Source organism: Chiloscyllium plagiosum, unplaced genomic scaffold, assembly GCF_037043375.1.
Source record: "Chiloscyllium plagiosum isolate Xiang-an unplaced genomic scaffold, Cpla_swu_hap1 HiC_scaffold_2, whole genome shotgun sequence".
NCBI lineage: Eukaryota > Metazoa > Chordata > Chondrichthyes > Orectolobiformes > Hemiscylliidae > Chiloscyllium > Chiloscyllium plagiosum.
The window spans coordinates 117,749,817-117,770,829 of record NW_028270140.1 but is presented as its reverse complement, the minus strand read 5'-3'; the positions used below and the strand labels follow the sequence as shown (position 1 = coordinate 117,770,829).

At 38.7% G+C, this 21,013-nt stretch overlaps 1 protein-coding gene across 7 annotated transcripts in view; it reads right to left on the bottom strand.

The window, feature by feature from the left end:
* Window positions 1-21,013, bottom strand: part of fcho2 (FCH and mu domain containing endocytic adaptor 2) — a 210,887-nt gene that overhangs the window by 39,209 nt on the left and 150,665 nt on the right. For 5 of the 7 annotated variants that reach the window (XM_043707660.2, XM_043707677.2, XM_088000060.1 and 2 more), the window contains one exon: window positions 7,988-8,117. In XM_043707660.2, coding sequence (XP_043563595.2) covers window positions 7,988-8,117 — 130 coding nt within the window. Of the gene's footprint in view, window positions 1-7,987; window positions 8,118-20,138; window positions 20,163-21,013 lie in introns of all 7 variants that reach the window. The other 2 variants (XM_088000048.1, XM_043707669.2) reach the window with 1 other exon arrangement.

The following is a 21,013-nucleotide window of genomic DNA, read 5'->3' as shown; positions in this document are numbered from 1 at the left end:
AAGAACAGAACTCAGCAAAAAAAATGCAGTCAGTTATAGACATTTTATGATTTATATTAAGCGTATATGAACCAGCAGATATGATATACCAACTTTCTAAAGTATCAGTTTCATCGCAACTTATATGCATTTTCCTTCATTGCAAAAGCTGGCTGAATGACCAAACCATATCCTTTAGAATAGCAGGTCAAAAGATTTAAGAAGAATGCAAAGTAGTGTGAATTTAACTGAAGATATCTTTAACAATAACATTTTTCTTTGTTTCCAAAACAATTATTTTGAATGCAAATGAAATTGAAATGACAGCTGAATGTTTTAAAAATATAGTGAATAAATCAAGGTCAGTATAAAACATTCCCTTAAGACTTATTGAATTTATTATGCTTTGAAAGCTAGTTTTCTAGATAAAGTTAGATAAGAAACTGTAAGACATGCTCAATACTATTCTCAAAATGCATCAGAATACAGTATTAAGACAGTGATTTAACAAAGCAGAATTTATGTTATCAGTGCAGAAAAACACAAGCAATGCAAACTAAACAAATAAATTTATTAAAATATTAAATTAAAATTTGCAGCATACACAGAAGATAAGTGGTGTTCCTATTTTGTTCATTTTCCAAAACTTGGGTAACTTCAAAAGTTAAGATGGCCTGATCAATAAACATCAATTAAACAGCACCAATTACTTATGTGTGAAAATGAAACTTGGTTTCAATGCTATTGTTAGAAATTGTGCCTTAATGAGTTTCCATTTTCTCCTAAACAACTAGAGTGGTAATAATTAAGCATTCCACCACCAGGATGAGAGATGTATACATATACTTGATATAATTTACTTTCAAATTTATATTAGCGTTTCTTGGAGGGATTTAATGATTAACTTGAAATATTTCTGGAGTCATGGTGATTTTTTTTAAATCACAGTGAAAGAAAGACTTCCTGGAGAACAAAGGGCTTTCTCTTACATTGGGAAAATATGAAAGAACAAGGAAAAGAGTGTTTACAAGTGCACGGACTTTCTTTTTCTTTCCAGTAGAAAAATGCCCATGGCTTGGAAAAAATCTTTATCAGTTTGTTTGGGCAGATCTGATGGGTTCTTAGCTGAAGCTGGATTTGTAAAACTGTTGATCCTGAGAAAGAAAGAATACATTTTGAATGGTTAGAAATAGATTACCTCAGTGAAATGCATTTAGGAAAAGTTCCTGGCCAGAAGTATTTAGTTAAAATCCTGAAAAAGCTATGTGAAGCTGAGAAAGCTTAAGCTTAGTGATATGAAAACTTCAGGAAAAGGCCACCTAGTTTTCAAGACTAGGAGCTGAAATCACAGTTAAAATAAGCTCCGTGGGGGTGGTGGAGAAAGGAATTTTATGACTATGTTAAAGAGATTAATGGAATTATATTTTTTAACCATATATTTTGAAAACATGTTTAATATATTATATGTAAATAGTTTAATTTATATTTTAACTTCATTTCTTTTGCATAATAGACTTTCGCTTTACTATTGAAACAAAATCTACAGCATGGTATGCTAATATTTCAGTGAAAGATCACATTGGTAAAATCAAGGAATGAACTAACAAGCCAGATATGTCTGGGATCTGACATATCCAGTAATAACATCAGTTGGGATCATAACATGATTATAATCAGATGACAGATTTTGAATTTTCCAGGTTTGCAATCAAATTTTTCACAATGAAGAATCTTGGTATCTATTGTCTTGCTATCACCATTTAATTTATTTATCATGGATAAGTGAATTTCTGACTTTAGACGAGTAAAGGTTTTACTCACAGTTATAGGCAGTGTTTGATCGCATGACGTGCTTACAAATGCATAATTAAATTCTAAAGCTGAACAGTTTTTTATTATTTTAATGTATGATAGCAATTAGAATGGGTAATATTTTGAATAATAAATGCAATTAAAATTAAAATCTTTATCACTTGTGCTTTTCTACTTACTGAGTAGAGCCATTAGTTGTTATGGGGAGGATATTTAGAGGAGTATATCGTTAAATCACATCCACATGCAGCTTGTTGAAACAGCAGCTGGAATTTTCAGAAAAGTGGCAGATTCCCAACGTAAGGTGGGAGTTGGGAAGGGTCTTTTTATGGGTCATGATGTCCCCAGAAAGAACAGACACTTCCTCAGAATTCACTCACAGATCAGCTAATGGTGCTCATCATATCATGCCAGTTCCCTCAAAAATGAACAAATTACCTACAAAGGCAGGAAGAAGCCTTTAATTGCCCACTTAAGTGCCTCAATTGTTCTCTAGGTGGGAGCTAATCTGCCACTTTTCCTGCCTCAGGAAAGACAGCATGTCACTGGAAAGATGTTGAGGCTGCCACCCAAAACCTTCCTGCACCATTACGCCATCCATTCTACTTCCTAGTTTACCCTAAAGGGGTGGTAAAATTCAGCCCAGAATCTTTCCAAAAATCACAATAGCCAATATGTATGCTTAGTTTCAAGAAAATAACTATTATGCAAATTTTCACTTATATAAATCTAATATTAGCATTTAATTCCTGATTATTTTGGGCAGCAGTAACAGTATATCACCCACTGCTAGTTTCTCTGAAGCATTAGGTATCTTAAATTTATTTAGAAATTAGTTTTGAGATTTTGAAAGCATTTTGCTCTGTTATTTCTGACGAGATGTTAAACTTAGTGTTTGCATTATTTAAATGAAAAAGATCCAATGACCTGACCCAATACTTATTCCACTACAATGCAAAACAGAATTAATTTTTATTCATTTATATGTTGCGGGTATCCCTGGCTATGCCAGCATTTATTGTAATCCCTAATTGACCTTGAGAAAGCTATGATGCTTTCTTGAATTGCTGCAGTACATCTGGGGTAGGTAAATCTACAGTGTTCGAAGGAAGTTCTAGGATTTTGATGCAAAAACAATTAAGGAACAGCAATATTGTTCCAAGTCAGGATACTGACTAGCTTCCAATGTGAACTTGCAAATGGTGATGATCCCATCTAATTGTTGCCCTTGTCATTCTAAGTGGCGAAGCTCAAAGGTTTGACTATGTTGTTTAAGGAGCCTTGGTGAGTTGTTGCTGTGTATCTTATAGATGGCATACATTGCTGCTGCGAGTGCGTCATTGTTGCAGGACCAAATGTTGAAAGCTTTGGATGGGATGCTTTAAATGTGGTTGGAGCTGACTCATCTAAACAATTGGAGTTAGTTCAATTGCATTCCTAACTTGTGTCATACTAATGGGGGGTAAGCTTTGAGTTAGCAGGAGGGGAGTTAGCAGTCACAGAATTCTGAGCCTCTGACCTACTCTTACAAAGTATTTACTGTATATGGCTAATCCAGTTCAGTGGTCACAGGAAACCACTAGGAAATTGAAAGACAGAGAGAGTGTCAAGAGGCAATTGTTGGATTCTCTTGTTAGGGATGGTCATTACCTGAAACTTGTGTAAATGTTATTTGCCTCATATTAACCCCAGCCTGAATTTTAGCAAGGTTTTGCCCTTTTTGGGCATGGATTGCTTCAGTAAAAACAATGTCTCAATAGTTCTACCAGACCATAGATCTGTTCTCTCATTAGAGAGGGATAATTGTGGTGGTTTAACTTGAGGGGAGAGGTTGAAAATGAGTGTCTTTCATGGTAATCTTAGCTGGTATGAGAATTGAACTCATGCTGATGGCATTACTCAGTAGTAGTGCTGCACAACATGATTGGGTGGGGGTCAGGTTGTGGGGGCACGGGGTTCAAACTTCAATGTGAAACTGAGATTTCACATCCACAAGGATTGTTAGGTGGTCATACCTAACAATACTGTTGTGGATGGATGCATCTTTCACAGGCAGTTTGGTGGGGACGAGGTCAAGAATATTTTCTCTTTGTAAGTTCTCTCATCTCCTGCCGCAGGCCTATTTTGGCAGTTACATCCTTTATAACTTTGTCAGAGGTGGTCTACTAAGCTACTGTTGATGATGTACATTGATTTTTACTACCCAGAGTATATTCTATGCTCTTGTCACTTTTAATGTGTCCTCCAAGTGGTGTTCAACGTGGAGAAGAACTGAGGGAGGAGGTGGCAATCAACAGGTTTCCTTCCTTATGTCCAACCTGATATGATGAGATTTCAACTTCAACTCCCTCCCTCAACTACCACTATGTTGACATTACTTGTGGATACTTCCTGGAGACAGTCATACTCATGGAATCACATTTTTGCAAACAATGTCAGGCTGTTGCTCAACTAGTCTGCAGGACAATTCTTTCAATTTTGGCACAAGGCCAAGATGTTAGCAGAGAGGCACAGGGTTATTAGGGGCTTGGTTGATGCTGAACCCATCTGGTTTAATTCCTTCTGGTAGACTTTGCAATGGTTACATAAAACAGAATAGCTTGCTAGGCCAGTAGGCATTTAACAGTCAAATTATGTCACATGAAGCCCAGGTGAAGATAGCAGACCCATTGCTAAAGGACATTAGAGAACCAGATGGGTTTTTACAACAATGGTTTCATAGTAACCATTAGACTAGCTTTTAATTCCACCTTTATTCATTGAATTCACCATCTACTGCAGTGGGATTCAAACTCATATTTTTCAAAGCATGAGTCCTGATCTTTAGTTTACTAGTCCACCGCATTCCCTCAGTCTTAAAGATCATTTATCTTCTTGTTTGTACAAACAAAGCAGGCATAACTTGGTTGTTGTGGTTCCCTACATTACATGAATGATTACAACTCAAAGCTACCTAACTTGATATAAATTTTAAGGAACATCTGGAGGCTGTGAAAAGTGCTTTTTAATGCAAGCTTTTTTTATCTTGAAGAAATGCCAAAAAAGATAGACTAACAAATGTCAGGTATAACGCAAATAGTTTGAACCATGGTCTAATACGGTCATAGCTGGGAATTAATAAGTTTTGTTATATAATGAAATTATATCATTTAAATATTCACTACATTACCACATTAGTATTATTGGCATAATAATACCAATAGAGAATTATAAACAGTTTATAAACACTTGGTAAAATATTAAGTGTTATTTGGAACAGTATTACAAAGAAAAAAAAAATCAGATTTTAAATAAATTTTCCAGACACAGAATTATCATGGAATGAAAAATTGAGTAAACATGTCTCTCTTGATCTTGTGATGCACAGTTATACACCAAAACTAACCAGGTAGAATAGTTAATACATAAAACAATGCCAGACATTGGCCTTTCAATTGTAAAATTCATACGAAAAACTCAGCAACTAATGGGAAATTTAAAAAAATGTTTATAGACAGAATTTAAAACATCAAACTGGAAGAATTTCAAGTGATCTGATATAATGACACTGCTGAGAAGAATCATAACTGCTCCAGCATTAATTAATATTCTGAGATGTTACAGTTATTGCCCTCTTTCAATTAGAAAAAAAACTTTACAAATGTACTGCACATTTTGGTTTATCAATTTAAGCTATAGAATTTATTTCTAAAGAGTTGTCCATATTTTGAGTATCAAGCAACTAAAACGTTAATACAGAGGCTTAATTTTAAAAGTGTCTTTAGGTTCAGAAGTTGCTTAGTAAATGCAAAATATAAGCTTACAACCTCAAAAATACAGATGAACCAATTGAATCAACTTACAAAAATATTATGTATAATCTAGCTAATGAAACTCACAAATGACTGGTCAACCATCACCCTAATAATTAGGATTATGGCTTTTGAAGAAGAAATGAAATTAGATGTGGTGCATGTTCCAATTTATTACTAATGAAGGATACTTAAAATTGGCAATACCCTCACCACATGACATACTAGGCCTCATCCAAAGCAATAAGCACACTGAGATAGCTTGTTCATTCAATGTCGTTCTGGGTTGACTTACAAATATGCCAAAGATATTGCATGACTTCACTAAGCTTTTAGACTTTCAGTACTAAAATGGCTGAGAAACCAATATTCAGATGTGATGGATAGCCAATTCTAATTTTATGGAGATTGCTTCCATCTCTAAAATGCTTAACAGATCTCTGAAAAAATCTGCAGAAAGGTGTTTATCAACAGTTGCGTGTTCATAGATCACTTGAATATCACTTTCCAGAAATATGCTGCTAAAGTTTTCCATCTTGCACTTATCAGGCCAAATGCAAGCATGCCAAATTTCAAAGAATGACAATTTACACTTCAGGAGCTAAGAGCACTTTAACTCTGACTGCCAGAGGCATTGCCATGGAGAAAACAATTGAAAACCAGAGGGTTCGCAAGTATTGGACTAATTCAGAAAAGGTTGAAATATATCCCCATCAAATTGCAGAGAAATATTCCCTGCATAGGAAAATGCGTTGCTTCTGGCAATAACAAATGAAACATGCTAGGAACTCATCTAATTGTATCTTAAACTGGTTGTGAATGTAGCTATTAGCACCACTGGGATTGTTTAGCAAATACTGTGCAATTGCAAATCACATAAAATGTCAATGTTTTATATAGCAATAGGGGAGCAAGAGAAGGCCATTCAATCCATCGAGCCTGGTCCATTCTTCAATGTGATAATGGACTTATCTATTTAAATGCTTTTTCCCTACACTATCCCCACATCACTTTGAATCATTAGTATTTAGAAAGCAGTCAATCTTGACTTTAAACATACTCAATGACTGACCTTCTGTACCCCTCTGGGATACAGAATTCCGAATGTTCACAACCTTCTGAGTAAAGAAAAACTAAATTCTCCTCATTTTGGCCCTGAGTTGCTTCCCCTGATTTTGGAAATGTGCTCTGCTGCTAGACTTATCAATAAGAGGAAACATTTTATTCATCAGTCTCTGTAAGTATTTACTAAGTTTCAATAAAATAACCATATTCTTTAAATGCAACATACAGGCTGTTTTATCAAACTCTTCATAGAACAGTCCTATTATGTCCCTTACTGGCTCCTTCATCACCTGTTTCAGACAGGCTAACGGCTATGTCATTTAGAACTCAGCCAGCTAGGTCAGTGGTCGGGATAGGCATTGAAGATCCCCCATCCAGATCACATTCTGTGCCCGTGCCACCCTCAATGCTTCCTGCAAGTGGTGGTCAACATGGAGGAGTACTGAGTGAGAGTACAGTGCGGATTGGTTGATCTACTTAATTTCTAAGTCAAGCTTGCAAAGTGAGCAAATGGCTCAGGTGTCATCTGATTAGACTGTTTATCAGGCCAATCTCAGTGCATAGAGCTATGCAGATTCCAGCATGTATATTCAATCAGCACCCGTTACCCTCAACATGCAGGAAAATGTAGCATGTGAGACTGCTTCAACAAGTCAATTTCAGCACAGGAGGGATTACACATAGCCACAGATACAAAGGTCATGAATGCATATCAGAAATTGGAGGTTAGGACTTATTCCAGTAAAATGTGTGTTTTCGGAAACCAACCAAATTATTAGGGAAAATGGATGAAAAGGTGATCCCATGGCTATACTATCTATTTGGTCATACATGGTGTCAGGGTTTTTTTTAAATTAAAAGGTACCTATAGCTCTCCACTGGCTGAGGAATTACGTAAAAGAAAGCCATCAGAATTGACTTGTAACCCCAATCAGAACCCTTTACTCTTGTAGTATAAATTGTTTCGATTATACTACAAGAGTAGTTCCTGCATTTGTCCTGATGAATGAAAAACAAAAGCTTTGGTAACATGCATCTTATTTCAGCATCTTAAAAGTGGATATGTAGGTCAGGCAGTCTTCAATATAAAGAAAATACGAGCTTCGCCAGCTATGACTAATTGAGCGGATGTCATGTTTATTGTACAAAGCTATTCAATAATGCAATTATCACATTCTTATCTATTATTTTTAAACATTTTAGTCCTATCGCACATTAAAGTCAATTGCTGATGTTCAGAACAAGTAAGGCAAGAATTCATTAGAACATTTGTTTGTTGAGTTATATTACATTGGTATCTAAAAGAATTTAAATTCAACAGACACCTAACATGTACCTACCAATGGTAGGTGTTGTTGCTGTACTCAGTGAAGCAGAGGACCCAATTGAGGATGTACTTTCTGCACGTGCCAGTGGGGCTACAGGAGGTGGACTGGCAGATGACATTGACGTAGGACTGAATGATCTAGACTGAAAAAAAATAGCATTACCTCAGTTTGTTCATGAACAAGTTGCTATCCGAATTATATAATTTTGTGATATATTAGTAAGGGTTCAACTTTAAGTTAGAGACCAGATGGTAAATTGTAGTATATTTTAAAGTAAATGGCATTTTAGATTGTATAAAAACAAAAACAGATCATTAAGTAATTCGACTAAAATAAAAAATGTGAAGAAAATACAAGTTTAGTTTTCTTATTTCATACAATTCTGTAGGATTCTTTGAATATAAAATAGGTTACATTGTTGAACATGAAATTATTTCCATTTTTGAAGATGTTACAAAAATTATGCAGAAAAATACTCTGCTTTCTGTTCCCTTCAGGTTTTTTTTTATAGATATTTTTATTAGAAATTTAACATTTTTACAAGTTTACAAAAATAAACAAAACTCTCAGATATAAACATTGATATACAATTAGCTCAAATATACAATAGCCAAAATTTAACAAAAAAAAAACAAAACAACAAAAAAAAACCCCGAAAAGAAAAAAAAACAAACAAACAAACAAAACTCAACTATCTACTAATCTAACCTACAACTAACCAGGGTGTATATTTAAGTCTCTTACATACTCGGGATGTGTTAACATCAGATATGACAAAACCCGTATTCGTGCGGGATTCCTCCCCCGAGGGGCCGCGGACCAGCCAGGTTTGTAATCTCAATTAAATAAAAGCCCTTGTTAGGATAGCCGAAATATCTGTATTTATGTAATTCAAAAAGGGCTGCCATATTTTATAAAATAATTCGGTCTTTCGGTGCACCATATTTGTAAGGAAGTCAAGGGGAATACATTCCATAATTAGTCTGTGCCAATTTGAAAGTCCAGGGGGGCCCTCCGCCACCCAGTTCATCAAAATATTTTTCCTTGCACAGAAAGAAAGAATAGAAAATAGTCTCTTCCCGTACGTGTCCAGGGAGGGAAAGTTCGAAAAGCCCAAGAGGAGAGATACGGGGTCCACTTTTATTTCCGTTCCTAAAATTTCTGTCAGGGTACTTGCTACTTTAGTCCAATATCTACGGATCTTATGACAGGTCCATAAGCAATGTACAAGAGTGCCCACCTCTATTTTGCATTTAGGACACATTGGAGATGCTCCTGCCTTAAATTTTGCCAATCGAACCGGTGCTATATGGGCCCTATGAAGTATCTTCAGCTGGATAGCCTGGGTTCTGTTACAAATAGTAATTCTTCTAGCATTTTCCCAGATATCATTTCACGTTTCTGTGGAGATTTCTAGTCCCAGATCCTGATCCCATGTTTTAAGCAGATTATCCATATCTCCCGATACTTCATCATGTAGCAAATGATAAATATTAGTGACGGAAGATACCCCCACTGGTCGTAGGACACTACATTCTCTATCGGATTTATAAAGACTATCTAATAACGTAGTCTTCTTCTGTATAAAATCTCGAATTTGGAAGTATCGAAAGAGGTCTCCATTGGGTAATCCGAATTTCTGACGCAGCTGTTCGAAAGATATCAGGACCCCATCTTTAAATAAATCCCCAAGACATGAGATACCCCTGGATCTCCAGAGTTTAAAAGTGGCATCTGTTAACCCCGGTTGGAATCCCCATGCTCCCACTATCGGTGCATAGGGGGATGTTTTATGTGAATTACCCTCATTTTGCCGCATTATATTCCAAGCCTTGATTGTATTCAGTATTATAGGGTTTTTACAGTGATCTGTAATGATTTTCCTCTTGTCTGAGAATAAAAGGTTAATAAGTGGATATTTTACTTGAGAAGCCTCGATGTCCAACCAGATTGATTGTGGGTCAGACAAGACCCAATCAGCTATGTAACTTAATAGGGAACTTAATTGATATTTCCTAAAATCTGGGAAGTCCAATCCACCCCTTGCCTGTGGAAGCTGTAGCTTCTTCAGCTTAATGAGGGGCCGCCTATGATTCCAGATAAAGGAACTCAGCCAGCCGTATAATTTACATAAAGCCGTCCTCGGCAGCATCACCGGAAGCATTCTCATAGGATATAGGAGACGGGGCAGGATATTCATTTTGATTAATGCTATTCTACCCAACCAGGAAATTGGCAGGTCTCCCCATCGCTGGAGGTCTTGCCTTATCCTTTCCAATAAATACACAAAATTAGCCTTATACAACTGACCAAATACTGGAGTGATAAAAATGCCTAAATATAAGAAACCCTCCAGGGACCAGCGAAAGGGAAAAAGGGAACCGTCCGCTAAGCGGGGTATCACAGCAAGGCCACCCATTGGCATAGCCTCCGATTTTGAAAAATTAATTTTATAGCCTGAGAATGCACTAAATGTATTAATAACTTGGATTAAGCGAGGTATGGACATCAAAGGGTTACTGAGGAATAGAAGAACATCATCTGCATAAAGGGTAATTTTATGTTTACCTGTACCAATCCTTGGGGCCACTATATTAGGATCAGCTCGTATAGCTTCTGCTAGTGGTTCAATTATTAGCGTGAATAACAATGGCGAGAGGGGACATCCCTGACGGCAGCCCCTACCCACACTGAAGCTATCCGAGCCTAATCCATTGGTAACCACAACTGCTTTGGGATCACTATACAATGTTGAGATCCATTTGGTAAACACCTGTCCAACACCAAACCTCTCCAATGTGTAAAACAAATATGACCATTCGACCCTATCAAATGCCTTTTCCGCGTCTAATGAAACCACTACTCCTGGTATCTTTCCCTGATGACAAGCTTGAATCATATTCAGAGCCTTTCTAACATTATTGGATGATCTACGGCCCTTAATAAACCCCGTCTGATCCTCCTTTATAATATGTGGCAGTATCCTTTCTAATCTCAGTGCTAACGTTTTAGAGAGGATTTTAAAATCTACATTTAGCAAGGATATTGGTCTGTATGATGTACAATCTTCTGGGTCCTTTCCTTTTTTAAGGATAAGAGAGATATTTGCCTCTTTCAGCGAAGGCGGGAGACAGCCCTGACTATATGCATAGTTATACATGTCCATAAGTGGACCAACCAGTATTTCTGTAAATTCTTTATAGAATTCAGCTTGAAAGCCATCTGGGCCCGGCGCCTTACCATTTTGAAGGTGCCTAATTGCATCAACTATTTCTTGGGGTGTAAGAGGAGCATTTAGGACCGATACTTGTTCCGGAGTTAGGTCTGGAAAAGTCAAATTTTTAAAAAATGACTGCATCCTCTTCGTCCTATCTTCACAATCCTGTGATTTATATAACTCAGAATAGAATTCTCTAAAGGTCGCATTAACCTTTAATGATCATGAGTCAAAATACCCGTACTTTCCTTGATAGACATAATAGTCTGAGGGGCCTTTTTTTTCTTTGCAAGAAATGCTAAGTATCTACCCGGTTTGTCGCCATATTCATATAACCTTTGCTTTGCAAATAATATTTCCCTCTTAGCCGTTTGAGTAAGTGTAGTATTTAGAGCTGTCCTAAGAGCTGTAATCCTTTGCAATTTAATAATAGGTCTATCAGTGTATGCTGTTTCAGCCGCTTTTAAGCGGGCTTCAAGCAGACGCTGTTGTTCTCCCTTTAATTTCTTCTGGGTCGCTGAGTAGGAGATGATCAAGCCTCGCGTGTAAGCTTTGATGGTCTCCCACATCATTGACGGGTTGCTAGCTGTACCTGAATTAATTTCTAAAAAAGTTTTAAATTCTTGAGAGAAGTACTTTACAAATTTACTATCTTTCATTAAGAAGGGGTCCATACGCCAATGCCGAGGGGATGTCCCACTGTTCCTCGCCTTAGTTTCCATATATACAGCAGCGTGGTCAGAAATTGCTATATTACCTATTTTACAGGATGATATGGAATTTAAAAAAATCGAGGGGGCAAAAAACATATCAATTCTGGTATGACATTTATGTGGATTAGAGTAGAAAGAAAAATCTCTACCCTGTGGATGAAGACATCTCCATACATCTACTAATCCTAATTCTTTGTTCAGATCCATCAATTGTCTAGATCTGGGAGATACTCCTGCAGTACTCTTGGGAATCCTGTCTATTTCCGGATCCATAATACAATTAAAGTCTCCCCCTATAATTATATGACGGGCATCAAAAGCCATCAATTTTGAAAAGGCTTCCGTTATAAATTTAAAGGGGTGTGCCGGGGGGCAGTACAAATTTAAAATCCCATATTCCTCTCCATCTATGAGGGCTTTAATCAAGATATATCGTCCAGATTCGTCTTTTATCTGCTTTAGGATTTTGAAAGGGAAATTCTTCCGAACAAGAATAACAACTCCCCTGCTTTTTGAGCTAAAAGAAGAAAAAAAGGCCTGATCAAATCCGCCCTGTCGTAATTTCAAGTGTTCTTTATCTGACAGGTGTGTCTCCTGTAGGAGAGCTATATCAACTCTTTCCTTCTTAAGATTTGATAATATTTTCTTCCTTTTAAGTGGCGAATTACTCCCCTTGACATTCCAGGTGCACCACTTAACCGACTGATCAACCATAATCCTCTGGGCCAATCCGAGACCCCTCGGGAGGGGGAACCCTATCCAGAACATCCCGAGCATGGAACATGTAAAATTTACAAAAATAAAGCCTCTTTAATACACCCACAACAATACAGTAAAAAACTATTTCTAAATAAAAAAAATATAAAACGTATCTAAGTGGAGACTTTCCCCCTTGTTCCCAGGGGGCGTCACTTCCTCTCCAAAAATCCCTCATATCCTCTCCCAACCAATGCCCCACCCTTGACCCAGGCACTCCTCAATAAAATGAGGAAAATTCAAATATAATACAAAGCTAGAGTTAACAGTGAGCACCCCACCCCCACCCCTACCAACACCTGGGTATATTTGGTAATGTTAATACCATATATAAACATATAACTATAAAATTACCAGTTCAACAAATAATAATTAAATATGATAATACAAAATAACGAAGGGAAAAACAACCCCGCTCCTAAAGACAGAGATAAAATCGAATAAGGTAACCACCTCCCCCCACCAACATTAACCAAATCCCCCAGCTTATATATACATATATATACATACACATATATATATATATACACACATACATACACACCCATATACATACATCCCTCATATATACATAAAATAATAACAAAAAACAACTCCAAGGGGGGGGGGGGGGGGGGGGGGGAGAAAATCAAATCCCTCTCCCCACCCCCCATAATAATATTAAGCAGTAAGGTAAGCAAAAAAAAGGGAGGGGATATAAACCAAAGCGGGGGGGGGGGAAAGGCAGACCAACATCCATTATGTCCTACAGTTTATCTAAGAGAGTCCAAGAATTCCTTAGCCTTTTCTGGTGATCCAAAGTTATATACGGATCCTTCATGGTTAAAGCGTAACATCGCTGGGTAGCGTAAGGAGTACTGAACATTTAAGTCCCTTAAACGCTTCTTCGCCTCGTCGAATGCCTTCCTCTTTCGAACCAGAGCCGGGGAAAAGTCCTGAAATAGCATGATCTTGGATCCTTTGTAGATCATAGCTTGGGGGTCTTTTCCGAGATTTCTAGAGGCTTCTAGGAGTATCTGCCTCTCCCTGTAGCTCTGCAGCCGGAACAGGACCGGGCGCGGGCGCTGGTTCGAGCCGGGCCCGCGTATTGCTACCCGGTAGGCCCATTCCACCCTTACCTGGCCTGATCCAGCTTGCAGATTTAAAAGTTGTGGCAGCCACTGCTCCAGGAATGCTGTAAGCTGGCCTTCCTCTTCCTGTTCGGGAAGGCCCAGCAAACGAATATTTTTTCGACGACCTCGATTATCGAGGTCGTCAATATGATTTTCCAAGGTCCGGACTCGCTGCTCGAGAGTCCGGACCTGATCCACGGCCGATTGAGCGGTTGTCTCGGAGGTCGCGGCCTTTAGCTCCGCCCCTCCGACTCGGCGTTGAATTTCTTCAATTTCACGGTCGTGCTTCTGCAGCGCGGCCGACAGCGACTCCCAACGGTTTCTGGATTCGACGATAAAAGCATCGATCTTCGAGTCAAGCTTGGAAAGCATTTCTGCAAGGCTTGCTACTGTTGGTAAGTCCCCCAGGGCGTCTGTGGACGCCTCTGCTGCAGCTGGAGAGTGTGGGGGAGGGGTTCCTGCTTGCTGAGAGCTGCGGGCTCCCTTCCCTTTAGTCATTTTAACTTAGGATTAAGTTGCTTAAATGTAATATTACACAACTAATTGAGTTACTAAACTATTATAAATAATTTATAAATGATTTGGTAAGCTTGGTAGGGGGTAGGTGACCCACTGTGCCCAAGTCTTGGGAGGAGCACTATAGACTCAGTCTTACTGGGTCGCCGCCATCTTGAATCCCCTCCCTTCAGGTTTAAAGGATATAATTCACTGATTTGGTCACATTGGACTTGACCCCTGTTGCATAACTGCAGACTCGGAAGCAGTCAAAAATTGGAGATTCTAACTTCAACAGGCATTGTAGAGGTTTGGTTGTAAGATGGAAAATGTAGGGCAAAAGGTGCAACCTTGATGTAACTGATGATTTTTTTTTTTACAAGTTATTAATCTCTTTTTTCTTTGCCTTAAAGCACTTTCTTTCTATTTCTGAAGCTGCTTAATCACATTAGGCTAACGCTTTACTGCTTCCTGGGTGCTGACAGCTCCCCAAAACATTGCTTAAGTGTCTGATTGCCAGGGAATTGAGTCAATGAGTATTATAGGTTATTGGTCCTGTGGGAAATCTAATGATTCATCTATGCCATTATGCTATTACAGTATTATACAAAAGTAGTTATAAAAAATTAATAATTTTAAAACATTTTTCTGTTTCATAACAAAGAATGAGAAATTACCTACTGAAGAAACTCCATTCCCAACATATGGCAAATAGAATTAAGGAGAATCCAAAGGGCTTTTACAAATATATTAAGGACAAAAGGGTAACTAGGGAGAGAAAAGCGCCCCTCAAAGATCAGCAAGGCGGCCTTTTTGTGGAGTCACAGAAAATGGGGGAGATACTAAATGAATATTTTGCATCATTATTTACTGTGGAAAAGGATATGGAAGATATAGGCTGTAGGGAAATAGATGGTGACATCTTGCAAAATGCCCAGATTACAGAGGAGGAAGTGCTGGATGTCTTGAAACGGTTAAAGGTGGATAAATCACCAGGACCTGATCTGGTGTACCCGAGAACTCTGTGGGAAGCTAGAGAAGTGATTGCTGGGCCTCTCGCTGAGATATTTGTATCATCGATAGTCACAGGTGAGGTGCTGGAAGACTGGAGGTTGGCAAATGTGGTGCCACTGTTTAAGAAGGGCGGTAAAGACAAGCCAGGGAACTATAGACCGGTGAGCCTGACCTCAGTGGTGGGCAAGTTGTTGGAGGGAATCCTGAGGGACAGGATGCACATGTATTTGGAAAGGCAAGGACTGATTAGAGATAGTCAACATAGTTTTGTGCATGGGAAATCATGTCTCACAAACTTGATTGAGTTTTTTGAAGAAGTAACAAAGAAGATTGATGAGGGCAGAGCAGTAGATGTGATCTACATGGACTTCAGTAAGGCATTTGACAAGGTTTCCCATGGGAGACTGATTAGCAAGGTTAGATCTCATGGAATACATGGAGAACTAGCCATTCGGATACAGAACTGGCTCAAAGGTAGAAGACAGAGGGTGGTGATGGAGGGTTGTTTTTCAGGCTGGAGGCCTGTGACCAGTGAAGTGCCACAAGGATCGGTGCTGGGTCCTCTACTTTTTGTCATTTACATAAATGATTTGGATGTGAGCATAAGAGGTACAGTTACTAAGTTTGCAGGTGACACCAAAATTTAAGGTGTAGTGGACAGCGAAAAGGGTTACCTCAGATTACAACAGGATCTAGACCAGATAGGCCAATAGGCTGAGAAGTGGCAGATGGAGTTTAATTCAGATAAATGCGAGGTGCTGCATTTTGGGAAAGCAAATCTTAGCAGGACTTATACACTTAATGGTAAGGTCCTAGGGAGTGTTGCTGAACAAAGAGACCTTGGAGTGCAGGTTCATAGCTCCTTGAAAGTGGAGTTGCAGGTAGATAGGATAGTGAAGAAGGCGTTTGGTATGCTTTCCTTTATTGGTCAGAGTATTGAGTACAAGAGTTGGGAGGTCATGTTACGGCTGTACAGGACATTGGTTAGGCCACTGTTGGAATATTGCATGCAATTCTCGTTGCCTTCTTATTGGAAAGATGTTGTGAAACTTGAAAGGGTTCAGAAAAGATTTACAAGGACGTTGCCAGGGCCCCTTGCTGAGATATTTGTAACATCAATAATCACAGGTGAGGTGCCGGAAGACTGGAGGTTGGCTAACATGGTGACACTTTTGAAGAAAGGTGGTAAGGAAAAGTCAGGGAACTACAGACCAGTGAGAGCCTGACATCACTGGTGGGCAAGTTGGAGGAAATCCTGAGGGACAGGATTTTCATGTATATGGAAAGGCAAGGACTGATTAGCAATAGTCAGCATACATTTGTGCGTGGGAAATCATATCTCACAAACTTGATCGAGTTTTCTGAAGAAGTAATAAAGAGGATTGATGAGGGCAGAGAGGTGGATGTGATCAAATGGACTTCAATAAGGCATTTAACAAGGTTCCGCATAGGAGACTGGTTCGCAAGATTAGATCTTATGGAATACAGGAAGAATGAATCATTTGAATATAGAATTAGCTCAAAGGTAAAAGGCAGAGGGTATTGGCGAAGGGCTGCCTTTCAGACTGGAGGCCTGTGACCAGTGGTATGCCGCAAGGATTGGTGCTGAGTCCATTATTTTTTGGCATTTATATTTATGATTTGGATGTGAACATAGTAGGTATAGTTAGTAAGTTTGCAGATGACACCAAAATTGGAGGTGTAGTAGACAGCGAAGAAGGTTACCTCAGAGTATTTGATCAGATGGGCCAATGGGCTGAAGAGTGGCAGATAGAGTTTAATTTAGATAAATGTGAGGTGCTGCAATTTGGATAGGCAAATCAGAGCAGGACTTATACACTTAATGGTAAGGTCCTGGAGAGTGCTGCTGAACAAAGAGACCTTGGAGTGCAGGTTCATATTTCCTTGAAAGTGGAGTCACAGGTAGACAGGATAATGAAGGTGGTATCTGATATGCTTTCCTTTATTGGTCAGAGCATTGAGTATAGAAGTTACGAGGTCAACCCGCAGCTGTACAGGACTTTGGATAGGCCACTTTTGGAATATTGTGTGCAATTCTGATCTCCCTCCTATTGGAAAGATGTTATGAAACTTGAAAGGGTTCAGAAAAGATTTACAAGGATGTTGCCAGGGTTGGAGGATTTGAGCTATAGTGAGAGACTGGGAATATCTTCCCTGGAGCATCGGAAGCTGAGGAGTGATCTTATAGAGATTTATAAAATCAAGAGGGTATCAAGAGGGTAAATAGACAAGGTCTTTTCCCTGGGGTGGGGGAAGTCCAGAACTAGACAGCATAGGTTTAAGCTGAGAGGGGAAAAATGTAAAAGGGACCTAAGGGGCAACTTTTTCACGCAGAGGGTATTGTGTGTATGGAATGAGCTGCCAGAGGAAGTGGAAAAGGCATCTGGATGAGTATATGAAGAGAAACAGTTTAGAGGGATATGGGCCAAATGCTGGCAAATTGGTCTAGATTAGGTTAGGATATCTGGTCGCAAACAAACTGAAGGGTCTGTTTCCATGCTGTACATCTCTATTACTCTATAATTTGTTGACTCAAGTTTATAATACTATAATGGACTGAATTTTAACAGGGCCATGGAGAAATTTTAAATATTTTAATGAGTTCATGAGATTTATGGTCATGCAGGTTTAAATCGTCTTTAAAACAATGAGGAATCTGTCAGTTTGTTTGAGGCAAGTACTTGGTGGAATTAGCAGGTAAGTGCCTTTTTGCCTATCTCCAGAATTCAGTTGCCTGCTTGGGATTCATCTGTGATCAGGCACTTCCACAACAAACATGACTTCCCCCTCAGGATCAGTAATCCTTCCACAAGGCCTTGAAGATTCCTCCTCTGATTGATCAATGGGAGCAAAATGTTCAAACACTCTGTCCAATTCTAATTGACCACAAACCTCAGTCTCTCTGATCAACTACTTTCTCAACCAACTATCCCCAACCTGGTTACATGTTAAGTAGCTAGGTGCTCACACACAGTCATTAAATCTTGGATCCACCTCATCCATGCTGACCAAATTTCCCAAACTAAATTAGTCCCACTTCACTGCATTTGGTCTATATCCCTCTAAATCTTTCCGATTCATTTACCTTCCTCAATGTCATTTAAATGTTGTAACTGTACCTACATCTACCATTTCAAGATGTCAAGATCTCATAGCAACAGAATTCAGGACAGAGATGCTGTGGACAGTGTGGAGTTACAGAAGTAGGGAGAGATAAGATTGTGAAGCAATTTAAATAGGAGTATGAAATGTCAAACTTGAAGCACTGTAGGAGTAGAAACTAATGCAATTCAATCAAGACATTGTGATGGATGAGTGTGGCTCAGTGCAGAAAAGGAAACAAGCAGAGGTTTTGATCACAAGAATTCATATCATTCTTGAGGGCATGTAATTTTGACAAAAGTAATAAAATAAGTAATTGGTAAGTCCATATTAGAATGGCTCATCACTTCACACTCAAGGTAATAGGTAATTTGGACAAAGTAAATAGGAACACTGACAAAGATCATTTTGCACAGATGCAAGAAATTAAACAAGATCCAAGTTTTGAAATATTGGCAGGAATGGATTCTACAGGTGTTTATGTGGCTCTTAAGTTAAACTATGATTAAGAATGTATTTAGAGATTAAAAGGAAATTACCTTGTGGAATATTATCACATTGAAGCGCATGCAAGCACATAGGTGCAGCAGATAATCAGGAAGGCCAATGGAATGTTGGCCCTTATTTCAAGGGGGTTGGCAGATAAGAGTAGAGATGTCTTACTGCAACTGTACAAAGTGGTGGTAAAACTATATCTGGAGTACAGTGAGCAGTTTCAGTCCACTTATTTAAGGAAAGATATTTCATTGGAAGCAGTTCAGAGAAGGTTCACTAGGATGATCCTCAGTACAGATGGATCATCTTGTCTGCAAAGACTGAACAGTGATTCTCCACCCATTAGAATTTAGAAGAATGAGAGGTGATCTCATTGAAACATACAGGATTCTTCAGGGCTTGACAAGAGTAAATGCTAAGAGGATGATTTCCCTTCATGGCAGAGAGAACAGTCTCAGCATTAAGGAGCACCAATTTAAGATTATGGGGAAGAAGAATTTCTTCATTCAGACGGCTGACAGCTTTGACAGTTCCTTGTCGCAGAAAGCTGCGGGATCCTTGTATACATTTATGGCTGAGATGGATTGATTCTTGATCAGAAGGAGAATCAAAGGTTACATGGAAGGGCAGGGAAGTGTACATGAGAAATATCAAATCAGTTATGATTATATTGAATGATGAGCAGGCTCAAGGGGCTGAAAGGCCTCTCCCTATTTCACATGGTCATTCATTGATTTTAAATTGTCAATCATGAGGAAGCGAGTGCTGAAGAAAAGTCATGTTGAACTCAAAACTTTAACTCCGTTTCTTTCTCCACAGATGCTGTCAGATCTGCTGAGTTTCTGCAGCATTCTCTGTCTTGTTTTGGAACTATGTGCCAATTGGAAAGGGACATCACTAATAGATTTCTTTTTAAATCAACCTGTTCAGACATATTATAACACATCTCCAGAGCAGGTAGGACTTGAACCTCGTTCTTCTGGCCCAGCATAGATACTATCAATGCACAAGAATCCCTCAAAAACCCAAAACATTAAGAAGATTTAACAAATCAAATTAAAATAACATTCCTAGGGCAGTGGTGCAATTCAGTCTCCCTGGTGGCCTTCTTCACAGCTGCTACATATTTAAGTTAAGAAATTTCTTATCTCCGTAATCCTGCATGCAAACTCTCAAAATCACAGTACACCAAAATCCAACTGCCACAACCTAAAAACAAATTAAAGTGGAAAATGCACCTGGACTTTGTAGAACAGATGATCCTGAATGCATGTTAATTAAAATGAATGGGGATAATATTAGTCAATATTTATATAACATACTTTGTATTGTATTAGTTATTTTCACAATCATGAGGGGAATCCCCCAAAGCCTAAACTTGCATTAATTTAACACCTTATCACATCTCTCAGAAACTTTACAAATTATTTCACACAATTGAACCACATTGAAGTGAGTGGCTCCTCTTGCTGCAGCTAAACATTGCAGATATCATATCCCAAGACAACAAACTACATTTTTTGCTGTTGATTGAAATAATGTTAACCAACTGAACTCTGTCCTTCTTTGAACAGAACATGGGAATATTGACCTTAGAATATTCATGGAGCACACAAGTAGTTTAATGTCTCATCCAGAGGACATCACCTACAACAGTTCATCATTGCCTCAATTTCGAAACTCTCATCCTCATGTTAAAAATTCTCCCGGACTACACCTTTCCCTACCTGTTACTTCCTCTAGCTCCACAATGAACTGCATTCCTCCAACTCTAGCCTGCTTTGCATTCCTCAAATCCTTCGGCCACCCAGGTCCTATGCTGAATTTCATCTCCACCACAAAGCTCTTACTCTCATTCCTTCTTTAAGACATCTCTCAAAACAAACTCTCTCTGATCAAGCTACTACGCACTTCTTCTAATATTCCTCTCTTAAGCTCAATCACTCTTTGTCTGATTTAGGCCCAGTGGAATATAAGAGCAGGAGTAGGCCATTCAACCCACTTAGCCTGCCTGCCATTCCAGATCATAGCTGAACATTTCTTCAACGTCAATTTCCCACTGTATCTCTTAATGTCATTCGTTTCCAATAATCTACTGACTTGTCTTGAACCT